At 42.1% G+C, this 19602-nt stretch overlaps 1 protein-coding gene across 1 annotated transcript in view; it reads left to right on the top strand.

The window, feature by feature from the left end:
* The window catches only part of ABCA12 (ATP binding cassette subfamily A member 12), a 129294-nt gene that overhangs the window by 9512 nt on the left and 100180 nt on the right, over positions 1–19602 (top strand). Inside the window, exons 3-6 of the mRNA XM_038421754.2 lie at positions 5379–5526; positions 9756–9847; positions 13344–13453; positions 14313–14358. Of these exons, the coding sequence (XP_038277682.2) occupies positions 5379–5526; positions 9756–9847; positions 13344–13453; positions 14313–14358 (396 nt within the window). The remainder of the gene's footprint in view (positions 1–5378; positions 5527–9755; positions 9848–13343; positions 13454–14312; positions 14359–19602) is intronic.

Here is a 19602-nt window from a genome sequence, read left to right as displayed (position 1 = left end):
ATCTGTGCTTGTGAAAATATGGTGGAGTGTGTATTACCAGCAACCTGACCCAACCAGTGACAGTGCATATGAAACACTGAGAGAGCTTAGAGAGGCTACAACAGCAAATAATGGCTGATGTGAATGTAACCGCCAAGTTATGAACTGACTTAATGTCAGATTGGGGTGTGGTTTATCTGAAGCTGGGAACAACAAATTCTGGAGCTTCACCAAGCAGCACTGGGCTGGAGGCACGGAGTTGATGTTTTTCACAAAGGGTGTAACATTAGCCACTGGAGTCATGTATCATGAGACAGGGGTCTTGATCTTTATCTTCCTGACCATGGCCATATGATTGGGCCAGGAAATAAAGTCACAGTTCCTTGCCAGCATAAGGGAGGGACGTGATGGGGATGGGAACACAGAGTGAGAGAGGAAATGGTGTCTGGGGGAAGGGAGAAGATGGCATGCACAGCAGATTTAAACATTTTGTGTGGAAAAGTCCAACAAGGTCAATTTTCATGTAAATATTTTTACTACACATTTTGTAAAATTTTAGTAACTACTTTATAAATGACAATAGACATCTAATGAGTTCCGAATGACAAAACACCATTCAGATTAAACACAGTGCTTTTTAATGAACAAATTTATCCACAAATACGTTTAATGCACTATTTGACAGGCTGAGTATTCTGTGGAGTCCATGTGTTTTATATATGGAGCATGGGAGGACTTGATAAGGTTTATAATATGATGGCCTGATATGGCAAAGTTGAGAGTAAGAGAAGTTTCTTACCCCAAGAAAGTGGTAGTTTTGTGAGGGAGGGAGAGAGGGCGGAAGGTCATAAAAGTTGCCTGAAACAAATAAAGAATGACTAGGGGGGAAATATTCTTAAATGGCTAGGAGCAAACATTTTTAAGGCCTGAGAAGTAACCATTTAGACTCCATCCATCTTGTAGTACAGAATATAAACGTTGGCAGATGCTGCAAGGTAGCAGATGAATACAGAGACCGTGAAGTGGAAAAGTGAAGCACTAAAAGTCAGAAATATGTATGTAGACACGTAAGATGAAATTAATTAAGGACAGCAGTAGGAGGAAGCCAATGAGTAAGGCAGCAGAGCAGATTCAGTCCTGGTATAAATTGGCATAACTGCCAAATAGGAGTTGCATATTCTTATGCCAAGACTGCATTTTAACCAGGGTTGGAGAATGGCCAATCAAAGAGAATAAGGAAAAGGTAGAAAAGTGTATTGATCAATAGATTACATGCCAGATCCTCAGCTGGTGTAAATCAGCCTCTCTCTGTGGGTTTACAACCAACTGAGCCTCTGGCTCTATGTTTGTCATTAGCATTTACCATTATCTCATGCTCCTGTGCTGGTTTTTCCTGTACAAAAATTAATAAGTAAAAGAGACAAACCTCTGGAAGCTTAAAGTAGAAAATGCAAGATATGTAAGTTTGATTTCCTTTGCCTGGTGTTGGTAATGATGGCCCTGATCCTACAAACACTTAAGTGCTTGCTTACCTTCCCTCAGATGAGCAGTCTCATAGACTTCAATGAACATTCTCGCATGAATATTGTTAAGCATGTCATGTTTGCATCTCAGGGATCATGGTTGTATTCCTCTGGGCCCCAAGCCTGCAAGAGGACTCCTGTGCTCATGGGAAGCTCCAATGAAATCAGCAGACCAAATCTGGTGCAAATCCGTGTAACTTTAGTCGCTTTAGTCTAGTAGAAGGGTTGAAAAATTTTCGATGGAACAGTTTTCCTCAGAAAATGCAGTTTTGTCAAAACCGAAACATTTCATGGGAACATATTGATTTTAACAGACTTTAACGTGGAAAAGTGTCAAAATGAACCATTTTAATAACGTTAAAACATTTCATTTTGATATGGTAGAAAAGTTTATTTTTAGACTTTGTTGTTTCAAGATATTTTGATTAAACTTTTATATCCTATTCAAATATTAATTTTAATGTTTTATATATAATTGATAATTTAATCGATAATGTTTCAGCATAATCAAAGCAAAGTGTTTTCATTCAATCAAAATGAAACCTTTTGATGGTTCCAAATCAATTTTTTCTTTTGGAATTTCCATTCTGCAGGGCATTTCAAATTTTTTGACTTTTTGTTCCAATTTGGAACTCAAACAACTGTCAAAATGTTGGAATTTCCTGGGGAACTGGCATTCCAGTGCCCAATCAGCTCTATAATTGAGCTATGCTGATTTACAGCAGCTGCAGATGTGGCCTACTATGTCTCTCCGTGGGTGTGGACGCCTACCCAGATGGATCCAGGCGTAGGTCTGCATCTCATTGTGCTGTGAGTTTTGTTTGGTTGGGATATATGTACTTTTCTTTAAGAGTTAGTAAAGAATTAAGAAGCCTAAAGCAGTTTTAGAGAGGGAACATGGTTCTGCCTGAGAGGGGTGTGAATGCGCTGCGTTTCTTTGCTAGCAAAGGCAGAGTGTCATTGGATGTCTTATTAAAAAGATCAGACTCTGGCTTCTGAACCACATTGTCAGGATGGGTGAATCCACTTGGACACGAAGATGCTGCTGTAAACTGCCCTCATCGCAGCGGGGGAAAGATTAGGGCAGGCGTTTTCTTGGACGTGTTGCCGCACGCTTTCAGTGACAATAAAGGGATGCCGCTGCTTTACATTGTTTCCTCCACAAAGCAAGGGGTTCTGTGAGTTACAACTCCTGCCCTGGCTGCCCCATCTCGGTTCCCTGCTCCCCACATATAGTTTGTTTGTTGTTTTAAGATCTGTTTTCTCTGAAATGCTTTTGTCTCAAATAAATAATACTTGCCCTTAAGAAGGCCATTGGTTACCATGGTCATTGCCCCAGAAGGAAATGGACTGTGGGTACTGAACAGAAGCCAGGTCTGCTGGGAATTGCGGTTAATCACAGGGGATGGTGGCCTGGTCTAAGAATGGGAGAATGGCATGATTCCATCCTGAGAAAGATGACAGCTAGAGGGGTGCTCTCAGAGAGACCAGGAGTGGTCAGAGATAGATGAGGCACCATTTGAAGAACTTGTCCTGCTTGCCCAGTAACACGCTCCACTGGCATAAAGAGACTGTAAAGATGGCAGGGAATGCCCCCAGTGCCAGGGGTTCTCTGGGTGGCAGAGAGCTGCAAGGACAGCTCTCTGTTACCGACCCTTGCAGCTCCAGCATAGAAGACCTGCTAGAGGCGAGCTGGGGGAATGAGTAGACATGGCAACTACACATCACATTCCAGCTGTTCTGGGCCGCAGTACAGTCCTTAGTTACCCCTAGCCTTGTGGCTGCTGTAACTTACCTGGGGAGGGGCTGCAAGTCAAGGAGGCGCAAAAACAGCTTCAAGGCACCTTTGCTGTCCTCTCCCCATTTCTACACCAAGGTACAGGGGTACTGGACTGTGCCTTTAAGGGACCAGATCAGCAATGGCACACATCAGGAAAAACAAGCGGCTGGATCCAGGGCAGTTGCAACAAGGATCTGTTTGTCGTAGCCACCAGCAATGGCATAAAGTGGGTGGAATACAGCCCACAGCTGGTGCCTTTGGCACATTGATATGAAGGCACCAGCCTCTCTGGGTGCTGGTGTGCCAGTCACCATCATGGCTGAAACGCTGTGGATTGACCTGGGAACCTGTAGAACTAAATGCACGAGCCACTACAGCTTGAGCTAAAGGGCACAGGCTCTATAGGTCGGGGCAGCACAATGTATCCTCTGTGGATTGTCACAGCAGGGTCCTGTAACACACACTGCCCAGAGGGTTACCCTTGCAGATGAAAACCTGGGTCCTGGAATTCAAGGAAAATGTTCTCTTTAGATTCCCTGGATTTAAATGTATTTATCCCATTGACTCAAAGCTGTATGTTCCAAGTGTTTGCTATGTTGCTAACACTGATGTTACCATTGGAACCTTTCAGGCTGTCGTTTCAGCTTTGCAGGCATTGCTGACTGCTAATACACTTAATAGGTCTAATGCTGAGGCCCATAAAAGAGATGGAGAGAAAGTGGTGAGCAGATCAGGAAAAGGTGTGACTGGTCGTCTGTTGAGGTTAAAGGGCAAGCTAATCAATTGCCACTACAGGCCACACAGAGTTTCCAGGTGGCTGACTCATTTCTGTATAAGAAATAAGAGCAGCCTTCTTTGCCAGATGTTTTTTATTACTTGTGCATCTCTTCTTATATGCTGTGATTAAATGAAAGAGCTTCAGGATTTACTAGAGGTGCCATCACTGAAAATAAGGGTTTTTAATGAGCCGTGTTGGCTGGCAAAGGGCAGGGCAGGGCAAACTGTATTTAAAATGCTGGCCTCTCTAATCACGTAGACTCCGTTAAATGCCATTGAGGATCTGAGTCTTTGGATATGACTACACTGCAGTAAAACACCCGAGGCTGGCCTGGGTCAGCAGGCTTGGGCCTATGGGGCTATAAATGTCAGTGTAGATGTTCAGGCTTGGGCTGAAGCCTGGCTCTGGGGCCTTTCTGCCTCACGGGGTCCCAGGACCCAGCCCAACCCCAAACATCTACACGACAGATTTACAGCCCCACAGCTCGAGCCCTGTGAGCCTGAGCCGGCTGACTCGGGCCAGCCACGGGTGTTTTGTTGCAATATCCTTAAGCTCAATTCTGGCCCTGGCTATGGGCTTGCACAAGGGAGGAAGGGGACATAAAGGCTCCCACTCACTCCCCTGGGCTGGCTATATGGATCATGGATCACTGAACACAGGATGTGGGAGAGGGGGGGGAATGCAGCCACTGTGAGGCTGATACTGCCTTTCCCAAACATGTTGAGGCCAATGGACAGGCATTGGTAGCTCCATCCCCCTTTGTGCCTAGATCAGCACAGACGAGCCAGCACACTAGGGGAAGCCATCTGGTTCCAGATCTGCTCCTGCACTGCCCTATCTATAAAACTTGTAGCAAAAGCCACAATGAAGTCATTACTTCACTGGCGACTGGATACAGAAGCCAGTGGTCCTGCAAAGCAGGTGTCCCAAACCCTGAAGATCCACCCTGTGAGTATGGATGTTTAGCCCTTATGCTGAAGCTAAGTCCTGCCTTTCAAAAACAGGAACTAGCCATCACAGTTCTATGGCTTTTCTTATCTTTTATATATTCATCTTTTTTCCTATTTCTCAAAAGCTTGTATTGTGTGTGTATTGACAAAAACCTTAGTAAAAATAAGGAACACTGGTTCCCATTTACACTAAGGCCCCTTGTCATGGTTGTGGCAGGCTAAAGGAGCCTTAACGGAGGCAGAAATGTCCTTCACAAGTACCAAATGAGAATCAAGCCAAAGCTCCTGAACTTAGAAAAACATTATAGATTCAAATGAAGAAAACACCATGTCACAGGAATTAGATTTAAAAAAATTTTTTTTTCCAGGTTATCTAGCTCCTCGGAACCTCCCCAGTGCTGGTTTTTTCCCATTCCTACAAACCGTGCTCTGTGATTCAGATGCCAAGTGCAAGGACACACCATACACACCAGAAGATCTGTTACCAAGACTTCCTGGCAACTCCCCTCTCAGACGGTAAGGGAATATGAAACTGCTTTGTTGTTATTGGGTTATGGAGCCAGCCATTCAGTGACGTATGGGGACAGGCATGCATACAATTGCTGTGCATTGCTCTCAGTGAGTGGTAGACCAGTTCTAGGCACTACAATGCTTTAGAAACCTGTGTAAGAATGGGCAAATTGCCCACTGGGCACTTTAAAAATGTTTCTATTAAAATAATTATAGAAGGAGCTGGCACCAACATTATAATTCCCTGATGCTTTCCACGACAAGAAAATCTTCCAACACTCAATGCACACACACGAGAGCTGAAGTAAGGTTGCCAGAGAAATACAGGGGTGGCGTAGATCCCCACTGCATGGGTTAAGATTTTACGAGCAGGACCTCTGTGCACTCATCTTTTGTCAATATTCCCTAAAGCAGCAGTTCTCAACTGGGGCCCCCTGCTAGGCCACGGGCAGGTTTCAGGGGATCCACCAAGCATGGCTGGCATTAGACTCGCTAGGGGCCAGGGCAGAAAGCCAAAGCCCTGCCGTGCAGGACTGCAGCCGAGGGCCCCAAGCCCCATCACCCGGAGATGAAGCCGAAGCCTGAGCAACTTAACTTTGTGGTGCCCCCTGTGACGTGGGGCCCTGGACAATTGCCCTGCTTCCTACCCCCTAATGCCAGTCCTGGCTTTTATATGCAGAAAACCAGTTGTTGAGGCACAGCTGAGCCATGGAGTTTTTATAGCATGTTGAGGGGGCTTCAGAAAGAAAAGATTGAGAACCCTTGCCCTACTTTGAGCTCTAAAAGATGCTCTTGGTAAATCAATTCTCCTAGCTCGGAACGATGATCTATCACCCGAGGTGGGTGGGCCAGATACTCAGCTGGTGTAGATGATCCTTCATTCCATTGAAATCAGCAGAACTTTGCTGACTTACACACATGATGATCTGGCCCAGTACCTCTGGGGTGACACTGGGAACCTTGTGTTAGAGTGACTACTATCATGTCTACTGAACTAGTGTCTAGAGGCCCCAACCAAGAGCTGGGAACCATTTTGCTCAGCATTATACGAACACACTGTAAGGGTGTGTCTATACTGCAGGGTAAGCCTGGGTCTGTGGGACTCAAGTCATCAGGCTTGGTGCTTCTAAGCCTGCGCTTGAGTGTTCACACTGATAGTGACTCTGAGATTAGAATTTCTGAACCCTGATCTCACACCCGTGATCACACATCCCCACTGCCCTTCACAGGCCAGAGCCGGACCAGCCTATCCCAGGTTTCTTAGTGCACTCCCCAGCTGTAGCCCTTTGTTCGTGGTGCACTGTGGGAAAACTTGACTGTCCATTCCGTGGCACTGGCCAGAAACCATCTCAGCCTGTCAACATATCCAGCTGAGCCATCTTTTGGGTCTGCACGCTCCCGGCAGCCAGAGCCAGCAATATGGATGAGGACCCATTTGAAGAACTTGTCCTGCTTGCGCTTGCACTCCTGTTTTGGGAAATGGGCAGAGCACTGCAGACGTACCCTAAGTGACAGTTCTTGCACTAAAAAGTTTGCTACCTAGGTAGTAGAGCTGGTCAGAAAAGCTCTGATGGAACATTTCATAGAGACGGGTTGATTTTGTTGAAGTTGTGATGGAACCTAGGCAGGGCTCTGATGGAATCCTGCCTGCCAGGTTTCTGAAACCTGCCTCATTTTCTCACCTGCCCAGCTCTTTGACAACTAAGAACCTGGAAGCACTAGGAACCCGAGCGCTGAAGCTCTTTGACTTCTCAAATCCTCTGCAGTTTTCCTGGCGGGCAGCTGTAGAGTGGGGTTCTCAGGGCTCCCAACTCTTTGTGCATTTATCAAGTTGTCCGATAGGGAGCCAAGACCCAGGAAGTCTTGGGATCTGCAATTCCCAGGGGAGCTCTGGGGCAGACCACCAGGGGAACTGCCCCAGAAGCGGAGCTCCATTCCCTTTCACCTAGAATTTCAAAATTTTGGGGTTTCTTTCCAAATGGGAATGAAACCAAATCTGAAAATATTGAAATCCTGCATGAAACTGAATTCCCTTTCTCCTCACAGCTCTGCTAAATAGACCAAGGGCTGGACTTGCCTGAGGTCCCCTAGCAGATGAGTAGCAGAGCAACGAATAGAGGCCTGGTCTCTTGATTCCCGGCCCACTGATCGATCCAGTAGACCAGGCTGCCCTCGCTGTTTTGGCAGTCATCATTTTCTTTGTGCTTCTTAAAGAAGGTGGTTAATTAGGGATCAAGAAATTATAACTCTCAGGCCCAAAGTTGTTTCAATTGTTGCCATTCCTACTAATTTGTCTTTTATTGTTTTGTGTAAAGAGGGCTAGATAAGGTTTTATTTTCCCAGCAGAAAATTTTGACAAATGTGGAGAAAAAATCTGAAAACTCAAAAACTGATTTAAAAAATAATAATAATAATTTGGCAACTGAAAACCAAAATATTTTTGCCAAATAGTAGCACTCCTCCCTCCTCCCCCCAGTCATTTGGATTGTTAATCAGCTTCCCTGTCACTGGTAATGTTTATACATTGCTTTGTACAATATAAAACAAATGTATTTGTGTGTGCTCACATTTTTGTGTATGCACTTCTGCATGCTCATTGATTAGATGCTTAATTTATCCAATTTTACAGGCTGTGAAAGCCTAACTGAAAACTGTAGGGTATGTGATATCAGCAAAAGGGTTACCTAGAGCAAAACAACACCCGGAGGTCATAGATTCATAGATACTAAGGTCAGAAGGGACCATTCTGATCATCTAGTCCGACCTCCTGCACAGCACAGGCCACAGAATCTCACCCACCCACTCCTATGAAAAACCTCACCCATGTCTGAGCTATTGAAGTCCTTAAATCATGGTTCAAAGACTTCAAGGAGCAGAGAAGCCTCCCTCAAGTCAACCATGCCCCATGCTACAGAGGAAGGCGAAAAACCTCCAGGGCCTCTTCCAATCTGCCCTGGAGGAAAATTCCTTCCCGACCCCAAATATGGCAATCAGCTAAACCCTGAGCATATGGGCAAGATTCACCAGCCAGATACCCAGGAAAGAATTTTCTATAGTAACTCAGATCCCATCCATCTAATATCCCATCTCAGGGGATTTGGCCTATTTACCCTGAATATTTAAAGATCAATTACTTACCAAAATCCCATTATCCCATCATACCATCTCCTCCATAAACTTATCGAGTAGAATCTTAAGCCCAGATAGATCTTTTGCCCCCACTGCTTCCCTTGGAAGGCTATTCCAAAACTTCACTCCTCTGATGGTTAAAAACCTTCGTCTGATTTCAGTCATGTCTCTAGGATAGGATCAGCCAATGGGAATTTGTTTTGATTATGTAACACTTCTATCTTGTTGTTTCACTGGCTGGATGTGTTGCCACCAGACATTTTTGTGGAGGATTTTAGGGGAGTCACATTGAGAAAACTAAGAATTTGTCTCCTATTATGGAGCTTGGTTAAACTTGTCATTTTGCTAACTTACCTCTGAACTGTTCATTTCTATTGCTCCAAACACAGTAAATAAGCCAGTTTCTCAACTTCAGTTCCATCTCACTTCCGGAACAATTGAATGTCATCTGGCTGCTGCTAGCCAGCTGAGATTTCCCTCAGTGAAGTGAAACTGTTTCCCATGCCAACACCCTTCTCTCCTCACTCCCACCTCCAGTTTAGGAGATGATTCACAGGATGGAGGTAGAGCTCTGGTACCCTATGATGATTCTCAAGAGGAGTACAGTGCCTTAGTGAGTACAGCCTGTTGTCTTAATTTAGACTAGCCCCTTGGTTGCTTTAACTTGCAGTAGAGCCTGGGCAACTGTAAAATCAGGGAAACACAATCAACTCCTTGGTGTCCCATTCCAGTCTTGTGCCGAGCTTTGTCCCTTGGGCAAAGGACAGAATCTGGCGTGATTATGTTTAGCCCTTCATTCAAATACAGGAAATTAGATAGACATTGGACCAAATTAATGCCAGATGTAACTCAAATGTAGTCAGTGGGGCTACATAAGGGGTGAATTTGGCCTTCTCTTTTTATTCAGTATCTGGGCCTGCCACTGGAGTCAATGGTACTGAACCAGAACTTCAGCGCAAACTTCAGTGTAGCATGAACCAAAACCCCTCATCCAGCCAGCCCTGAAAGTCAGCTCCAGCTTTAACCTGAGACCATCTCTAGTTTAGCGTAAGTTCAGTTTTAAGCAATCGTATGTGGAGTTACAGGTCTTATCTCTTTCTTTATAGCAGAAAGCAGAAAAGGTCATCTAACCTGGGGAAGGCCATCCATCCATCACCACAGAGTGTTGAGGTTCCAAAAAGCAGGAACACTTCACGAGGTATATTATTCAATTCTGTTAGTGTTTAGAGAGCTCTCAGTGTGCTGCATGGAAAGGTCTAATCTTTTAAAGGTTCATCTTTTAAAGCTCTCCTGACAGAGATGCAATTCCTAGAAGAGTGCTGTTGAAATGATTGATATGTTCTCTATGGCCGCTTGAGTGTAGTAGTGCTATTATTTTAAACTCGTGGGAATAATCACAAATAAATGTCTTTACAAAATTTTCAAAAATTTCTTAACCCCATAGGGATCAGAGGTTAGGCCCTCCTAGAGCTGAATCTGGTGTTGGAATATGGCCAGAACAGTAGGGTTTTCTTCTAAGGAATGCCATGAGATCTTTGATGCCCACTAGGGCCATCCAAATATTTCATAAATAAAAATGCATGTAACTAATATTGCCTTTTTCCCTGTTCAGAACTCATTCACAAACTGACTATGATTTTTGCAAATTTCTTATTCAAAATTCTTCAGCGGATAATTTCTGTGAATAATCATTTCCCTGTAGCTCATTTGTGGCAATGTGAATATTTAATCTTTGAGATGTTTTCATTGGTCACAAGTTTCTCTTTCACTGAAGGAGTACTGTATATCTTAGGTTTCAAGTATAAATAGTCATAATTATTATTATACAGTATGTGCTATGAGTTTCCCAAACATTCAAGATGGACATCTCTGTTCCAAGGAGCTCTCAATTCAATTTGAATTCACAATTCACATTCTGTAATATCTATTACGTATTCATAATGACCAGAGGTGGTCAGGAAGGCTTAAGTTTTACATCTAAATCAAAAGATTACAGGTCAGATATAAACTGGCATAACTGCATTGATTTTATTGAACTATATAGTTGCAAACACGTGAATGTATACAAATTAGGGCTGTCAAGCGAGTAAAAAAATTAATTGTGATTAATCGCACTGTTAATAACAGAATACCATTTATTTAAATATTTTGCATGTTTTCTACATTTTTAAATATATTGATTTCAATTATGACACAGAATACAAAGTGTACAGTTCTCACTTTATATTTATTTTTTGATTACAAGTATTTGCACTGTAAAAAACCAAAAGAAATAGTATTTTTCAATTCACCTTATAGAAGTAGTGTAGTGCAATCTCTTTATCATGAAAGTTGAACTTTCAAATGTAGAATTATGTATAAAAAATAACTGCATTCAAAAAGAAAACAATGTAAAACTTTAGACCCTACAAGTCCACTCAGTCCTACTTCTTGTTCAGCCAATTGCTCAGACAAACAAGTTTGTTTACATTTGCAGAAGATAATGCTGTCTGCTTCTTGTTTACAATGCCATCTGAAAGTGAGAACAGGAATTCTCATGGCCCTGTTGTAGCCGGCATCACAAGATATTTACGTGCCAGATGCACTAAAGATTCATATGTCCCTTCATGCTTCTACCACCATTCCAGGGGACATGTGTCCATGCTGATGATGGGTTCTGCTCGATAACAATCCAAAGCAGTGTGGACCGACGCATGTTCATTTTCATTATCTGAGTCAGATGCCACCAGCAGAAGGTTGATTTTCTTTTCTGGTGGTTCAGGTTCTGTAGTTTCCACATTGGAGTGTTGCTCTTTTAAAACCACACCTCATCCCTCCCAGATATTGGAAGGTACTTCAGATCCTTAAATCTTGGGTTGAGTGCTGTAGCTATCTTTAGAAATCTCACGTTGGTACCTCCTTTGCGTTTTGTCAGATCTGCAGTAAAAGTGTTCTTAAAATGAACAATATTTGCTGGATCATCATCCAAGGCTGATATAACATGAAATATATGGCAGTATGTGGGTAAAACCAAGCAGGGGACATACAATTCTCCCCCAAAAGAGTTCAGTCACAAATTTAATTAACACATTTTTTTTAATGAGCATCATCAGCATGGAAGCATGTCCTCTGGAATGGTGGCCAAAGCATGAAAGTGCATACCAGTATTTAGCATATTTGGCACGTAAATACCTTGCAATGATGGCTACAAAAGTGCCATACAAATGCCTGTTCTCACTTCTGGTGACATTGTAAATAAGAACAGGGCAGCATTATCTCCTGTAAATGTAAACAAACTTGTTTGTCTTAGCAATTGGCTAAAGAAGTAGGATTGAGTGGACTTGTAGGCTCTGAAGTTTTACATTGTTTTGCTTTTGAGTACAGTTATCTAACCAAAAAAAATCTACATTTGTAAGTTTCACTTTCACAAAAAAGAGATTGCACTACAGTCCTTGTATGAGGTGAATTGAAAAATATTATTTCTTTTGTTTATCATTTGTACAGTGAAAATATTTGTAATAAAAATAATATACATTTTGATTTCAATTACAACGCAGAATACAATATATATGAAAATGTAGAAAAACATACAAAATGTTTAATAAATTTTAATTGGTATTCTACTGTTTAACAGCATGATTAAAACTGTGATTAATCGCAGTTAATTTTTTTAATCACGATTAATTTTTTGAGTTAATTGCATGATTAACTGCGATTAATCAATAGCTCTAATACAAATAGTTCTTAGAATGTTGACTTCAGTGCAGCCAAGCTGATTTACATTTACAGTTGAGGATGTGCAGTGTACCTCAAGTAGGATAATAGACAGTGCCACCCGGTGAATCACTGAGATCACTTCTTGCAGTGCTTTGGTGTTCCTTAGAGATGTCCCATCCAACCACAGGCCCAGCCTGACCTTCATTACCCTGTAAGACCTTGTAAGATGACTCTACCAAGTGTGATGGCTGCAAGACTGAAGACCCAGCATGAAAGTGAATGTGAAGACCCAATGAAACATTCAAATGGATGAGTTTTAAAAGGTTACAAAAGGAAAATGTGACCTTTAGGATTTCATTAGATCAGATAAATCCCTTAAATATTTGATATTGACATACGTCCTTGAAGATGGAGTAGTGACTAGAGCTTTTTGGGAAATAGTTTTCATGAGAAAATGTCAATGTTCAAACCAGAACTTTTTATAGAAATGGGTTGGTTTCGACCAGTTTTTCAAGTTGAAAATTTTTTTGGGGGAAAAAAAAGGAATGAGACTGTTGACATGTTTTGTTTCGACATTTTTGAAAAAAAGTTCAGCTTTTTTAGTTTGAAATTAATTTTTGTTTTAAAATTTGAGTTAATTGTTGTAAAAATGATGTGTAATGGTCAAAATCAAAACAAAACATTCTGAAATGATCAAAATGAAATGTTTTGAGAGTGAGCAAACCTGATTTAAAAAAAAAATTCGGTTCATAACCAATGTCAAGATTATTACTTTTTGTCCCAATCTGGGAGGAGAAATGTTTTAAAACCTCTACAATTTTTGTGCAATGGGAAAACTGTTTTCCACCCTGCACTATTACTAATCACACAAGCAAAGATGTAGCGTTGCTAGTTGTGCTATTGCATGAGGTGGTTTACTCAAGAGGTTAAGAGTTATGGGCTTATTTGTGTCAGGACATTACATTAAGTATAGTGTTTGAAAATTCTCATTATTACAGCATTATCGGATTCAATAGCTAACCTGAAAAGCACCTTGGAGGATATTTCATCACCGTCCAACTTGAGTTCCAGAATAAACATGCTCAACAAAATTCTAAGTTTGGAAAAGGTAATTTTTGCACCCATGGTACAGTGACGTGGAATGAATTTGTTTTTGTTTAAATAACAGAGTTTTAAGCGGAATGGGGCCGACTCCTTGCTGGTGTGAATTGATTTCAGTGGAGTTATGACGATCGCGACGCCAGCTGACAAACTGCCCCCATCCTTTGAACATGTATTTTATTTTAGGAAAGGGAAGATAGTTGCGGAGGATGGGTTGTTAAGTGACTATGGTCAATTTAGTTTTCCTCTAAACATAACCAGCAAGTATTATGTTAGACATCCAAATTACTTTGCCACTTCTCAGATTACCAAATACCAACAGACCATACCCCTGATATTCAAGCACAGGATTTTTCTATTTTATTCAAAGCAAGGGCACTCCATGAGGCAAAATGTATATCCTCTTTCACATTCAACTAAAATACCATGTCATAGTCATTGCGATCATAGTCAGCATTTGCCAACAGCTACCACATGGTGGTTTCAGAGATGCCCCAATATCTGTCTGTGATAATAATTGTTTAGGGATGTGAGCTTTTTGTCTGTTAATGTACAACACTATTCTCTGGACTTTGTCTACCTTTAATTGATAAATTATAAACTATATTGAATATATTAATGTTTTTATGTTATGGCCCCAATCATGCAAACACTTACCCACGTGCTTAACTATAAGTGTGTGAATAGACTCAGAGAAGTCAGTGGCACCATTCACATGTATAAAATTAAAATATGTGCATAAATGTTTGTGGGATCAGGGCTAAATTGTTTAATTGTCACCAGTCACAATTCCTTACTGCTTTGATTAAAGTCACTGTCAGGAAAACCCTGTTTTTATCACCACTAATGTTAAATTTTCGTTTTAGGCACAGACACAGGATTCATCTGCAGCAAACATCAAGATTGTTATCTGTGAGATCCTGTCACCATATATAGCCTCTTCTGATCTCTCCTGGGAAAGCATGGGAGCAAACGTTCACAGGACGTTTTGTTTTACCAACTCGTCTCTTTTAGAGTCATTTTTCCAAGCATTCAGAAGTCAGATATCTCAGGTGAATAGCCACCTCCTCTTGTCTCCATTGAGAATATTAAGAATGGCTATTATTATTCTGATTGTTGTATTGACGTAGTGCCTGGGAGCCCTCCTAATGTACTAAGATCCCATGTACAAGGTGCTGTACAAACACACACCCAAAAGACGGTGCCTGACCTAATTAATTTGCATTCTAATTTCTTAGGAGCAAGGATAATGTAATTGCTTATGGGTCACATTTTTCAAAGCATCTACTGGAATGAAGCACTCGATGCCCATTGAAAAGCAATGAGACTTAGGCACCTAACTTACTTCCATTGACGTTTTGAAAATCCCATAATAAAGATGGTTTGTTTCCTCCTGTTATTAGTCTGCCTGCTTTAGTAAATATAGGGATCTGCTGAGAAAAGTAGATTTTTAAGGCCAGAGAGATCATCATGACCATCTAACCTGACCTCTTTCACAGGAACCATATAATTTCACCCAGTACTTCCTGTGGCAATCCCAATAATTTCTGAAAGAGCATATCTTTCAAATGGCCATATAATTTATCACTCAGAACAATTATATCTTAAATAAGGTGTATGCTCCCTATTTATCAGGACAAGGGCTGGTTTTCACTTGTCTTGCGTTCTCATTCTCAGTCTCATACAGAAAGCTAGACTAGGTGACACCCATGAGCAGGGTTCTCCGAACGAATCGCCCGATGGAATCACAGCTCGTGCTGCACAGATGCAAAGTCTTTAAAACTAGTTAGACTGCAGGGATCTTATGCTTTGACGCATTCATACTCCAGCACTGAGATGCGTCTAATAAAGGAATCCTGGTCACAGCACTCTACCATTTAGAGCCAAATGGTCTGCTGATGTAAAGATGCTGCTTCATTGACTTACATGGCTTTCTCCCTGTTTGCACCATCAGAGAATTGGGCCCATGTTATTTTCTCACTCCTTCCCTTGGTTCTAGTTTTATCACCTGTCAGCTTCCCTACGTCCATTGCTTTATGATCTCTGCTGTAGAACCTTGTTGTTCTGGGTCCACAAGGGAATCTGTGGAGGGGATTTTATGAAGGAGAACAAGTTATTCCACCACGCCGTGCTCATCAGTGACTCACCGCGGAAAGACTAGCTAGAGCTGGGCTCATCCCAAGACCTGTAACAGCTTAAACAATCGCTTGAAATGGAATTTAGATAGGCGGGCCAAATTCATCCATGGTGTAAACCCATTCATTTCAGCAGAGTTACACTTGGGAGGAATATGATCCATTGACACAACTGTAGGCACAATGTGCAGAATCACCCAGACATGAGATCTGCTGAATGCCTGCCCAGGGGAATAAGGAGGCGTGTGGAACCTCCTTGCCTACACAGTGTACCTCCATTGCCAGACCCTAAGTGGAGGGAAATCAGTTGCCAATGGACTGCTACCCTCCCCGCCCGCACAGGTTGGTGAGGAGTGGCTTGTCAAGTGTGTGGAATGAGCAGAACCCCATAAAGCACCAGGCAGCACAACTAAACTTTCTTAGACAAGGTCGTAAACTGTGCTAGAAAAAGGGCGGGGCATCTTACTTCCCCACAGAGCAGAGATTGAATTGTGGCTCCAGGTGACCCCAATTTGGTTCCTTCTCATGCTCTTGGGTTATTGCAGTTGTGTGTTATCCCTTGCTGAGGCTGGATTGTAAGAATACAATCTCGCTCAGAATAAATAGTGTACTCAGCCCACAATTGTATTACATTAAAAAATATTTTCCAATTTTAATTTTCATACAACAGATAAAGGCCTTCCAAAAGTCTCCTGGGGTTACCAGAGTTTAAAATGCTCTGGTACGAATTCCAGATAGCTGTACCCGTTGAATGCGCAATGTGAATATTTTGGTTATGTGGTGCAGCTAGTTAACAAATATTAAATTCTTCTTTACCCCTTAAATAAATTTATCTTGTTTTATGGTTTAAGTTGCAGCAGGACCCTCAGTACCAGATGACATTTGTCAAAGAAACCGTCTCGTTCCTGTCACTCATCTCACAAGTGCAGAATGAAACCTCTCTGTGGCATTTCCTCTTGATGGCCCCAGATGTGGTCCAAGGCAGTCTGAAGATGAAGGATATATTTGCTTTTCTTCAAAACACAAGCAGGTGGGACAACAGCAAGGATGGGAAGGGCGCTCACGGTATGGTGGTTATGCTTGTTATTGAACAGGTAGTCGTGATGTGGCAACTCAAAGCAACAAAAACTGAGTTTTGTTGGTGCAGGGCTATCTTACTATATGTCTGAAGGTCTCGAAGGATGGTGGGTAAAACACTGACTTTCAGTGAGACTTGAGGCCCTGTGGGTACACAACCCACAGAAGCGAGCCTTTCAGCCTGTGGTTAACAGACTTATGTCCGTGGGGATCACGCTAGTGTACTAAAAACATCACTGCAGATATTCCAGCTTGGGCTGGAGCTCGTGCTCTGAAGCCCACCCTGACCTGCAACTTCAAAGTGCTGTCTACACGGCTAATTTTAGAGCACTAGCACAAGCCCTGCTAGCCCAAGTCTGTCAACCTTGGTTGGAGGGCTTGCTCCTATGGGTGGTGTAGACATACCAGATGTTGCTAAAGCACTTGTGAAAGTGACTCCTGTGTCACTCAAGTACTTTTGCAAATTTTACCCAGTGTCAGCTGGCTATAAACCTGTTCTGAGGCATAGTCAGTATGCAGCTATCATCACCATGTGGAACTTGAAACGCTAGGTAACTGACTGTCCAAAATGTCAGATGAAGACAAATCCTTTCTTCAGTGCTCCGTGATAGATTTTTGATGATGATATTAGCTAACCAGCTCCTTCCAGAAGATCTCAGGGCCAGATGCGCTGGTATATGCTAGCGGCTTTGTACCACTCTATGAATTTGGCTTAGAAGAAATCTTAAATTAGGTTTATGGTTACTTCGCATTGCTACATTGGCATCAAGCAGCCAGACCAGAGAGGTGAATCTGGCTTTTAGAGTTTTGTGGCTTTGAAACTATAGCTCTAGGTAGGAAGAAGTACCTTAGGCATGATATTTGTTGCTCAACAGTTACAGAGAAAATGGAGGGGACAAAACAGAGACTCAGACATAGGCTTTATTGCCCTGATTGAAACCTTTGACACTATCTTCAACTAGGATTGTGAAAACTTTCCTTAGTGGGCTCAGTCCTGAAGTCCTTTCCCAATTCTTACTCAGACAAAACTCCCATCGAAATCAAAAGGACTTCAGGATTGTGCCCCAAATTGGGGTATCAGGAGAAATTTGTGCAACTCATCCATTGGCTGTGTGACTGAAAGCTGGATGGTGTATCTGCAGAGATGATTGTCTCTGGTCCACTTTATAATATCCAATGGAATCAAACCAAGTGTCTCTTTGTCAAGTCTCTTTCCAGCAATGATTGATGGAGATGATGCTGGCAAGCTGTATTTAATATCAAACACCTAGTAAGCTCCTTAACTTGAACAGTTTGAAGATCCTTACAGAAGTTGCCAAGAGGGTTGGTTGTGAACTTTTTTATGGAGTTAATTGTGATCTTGGGGGACTCACTCTTGCTCATCATTAGCAAGAAGCAGAGGAAACTAAAAACAATCGATGTGCCGTTTGTCTGGAGAAAACTGAGATAATGTCCTAACCTGCACTTGGGGAAGCACATGTAAGATCTAGTATCCCGACCCTCAGTGGAGCCACTCTCAATGTGATAACAGATTTCCTTTGAAGGAGTTTTGTCAATGCTACTCTTCTTAATCAAGGAGCTACCTGTGAGTGTCCACATTCATTAGATTGCTGCTTACAGATCCGTAACCATGACTATATCACGCAAGAAGACATAACATTCACTATGCTATTCCATCTCACAGGGACATGTTATCACCTGTACATCAAAGAGCCGTGCAGAATTTTTTCCATGGCACCTTGGAGCTGGTATACCTAGAAAATGGCATGATAAATGCAACAATAAAGGGTTTCTGCAAAGAACTTGCACAAATACAATTTGAAATTATGATTATGAAAGTACGTCTTAGCCAGATTGGGCATGTCCTCTACATGAAAGATCAGATTCTCAAGAAAATATTGCACAGTGATCTTTTTATAGGTGAATGATCAAGAAGCACACAAAGAACCTCCACCCATTGTGACGTTGACATTAACATATGGGGAGCTGCTGCACCAGAGCAGAGCAGTCAAGTAACATCTTGTGCAGAAAGTTTTGGAGCAAATTTTATTACGCTGCAGGAGAAACTGAGGTTTTGCAAGCAAAGAAAATGAGAATTATGGATAGGGTTGCCAATTTTGATTGGACATATTCCTGGAGGGTTCATCACATGACATAATAATTCATTAAAGATTAATCTTTTATTCCTGAAGACTCCAGGACAATCCTGGGGGGGGGGGTTGGCAACCCTTATTATGGACACACCTAGTAAACATTCCTGGTTTTTAAACTTTCCTGTCCAGCCAGGAAATTAATAATTGGACTCTTCAGCTACCTTCAAGACCACAAAAGTTCTTGCAAAACTATTCAATGTCAAAATAAAAGACAAACAGCAACACCAGTTTCTATTTCTACTACCCGCTCCTTTACATAATTTTTGCTCACTTTTGGGAAACCATAGCATCTAGTTCCCTCATGATTCCTTTCTTGATGCTTTTGGCACAGGTGCAATTTTTATGCATGCCCCAGCAGCTCCTTCCCCTTTTGAGGCTCTTGCTGCTTACTCTTTCTAATGTGCACCTGGGCAGAATGAAAATATTCAGGTTAACAATGAGGGGAGAAAAACTATCCAAGAACATTACAATAAATATGGAGATGCAAAAGGCAGCATACTTCGTCCTTGCTCTGGGGCCATTCTTGCAAGGCAGTATGTGTTCATCCACACAGTACAAATCAGCTCTACTATGCTGTTTGCGTATCTCTTGCAGTATGTAAACAGGGCAGCAGTTGTAACTCCACATGCAATGCTGAATTGCACAATGACTCTGCACCTACCATAAATTTTATACATGCAGAACATAGAGGGCCTGATCCAGTGCCCATTGAAGTCAATGGAAAGAGTCCCAAAGATTTCAATAGTCTTTGATATATGCCATGTTGTTGTAGCCGTGTTGGTCCCAGGTTA

This window comes from Dermochelys coriacea, chromosome 11, assembly GCF_009764565.3.
Source record: "Dermochelys coriacea isolate rDerCor1 chromosome 11, rDerCor1.pri.v4, whole genome shotgun sequence".
Classification (NCBI taxonomy): Eukaryota; Metazoa; Chordata; order Testudines; family Dermochelyidae; genus Dermochelys; species Dermochelys coriacea.
This window is presented reverse-complemented; position numbering and strand designations above follow the sequence as displayed.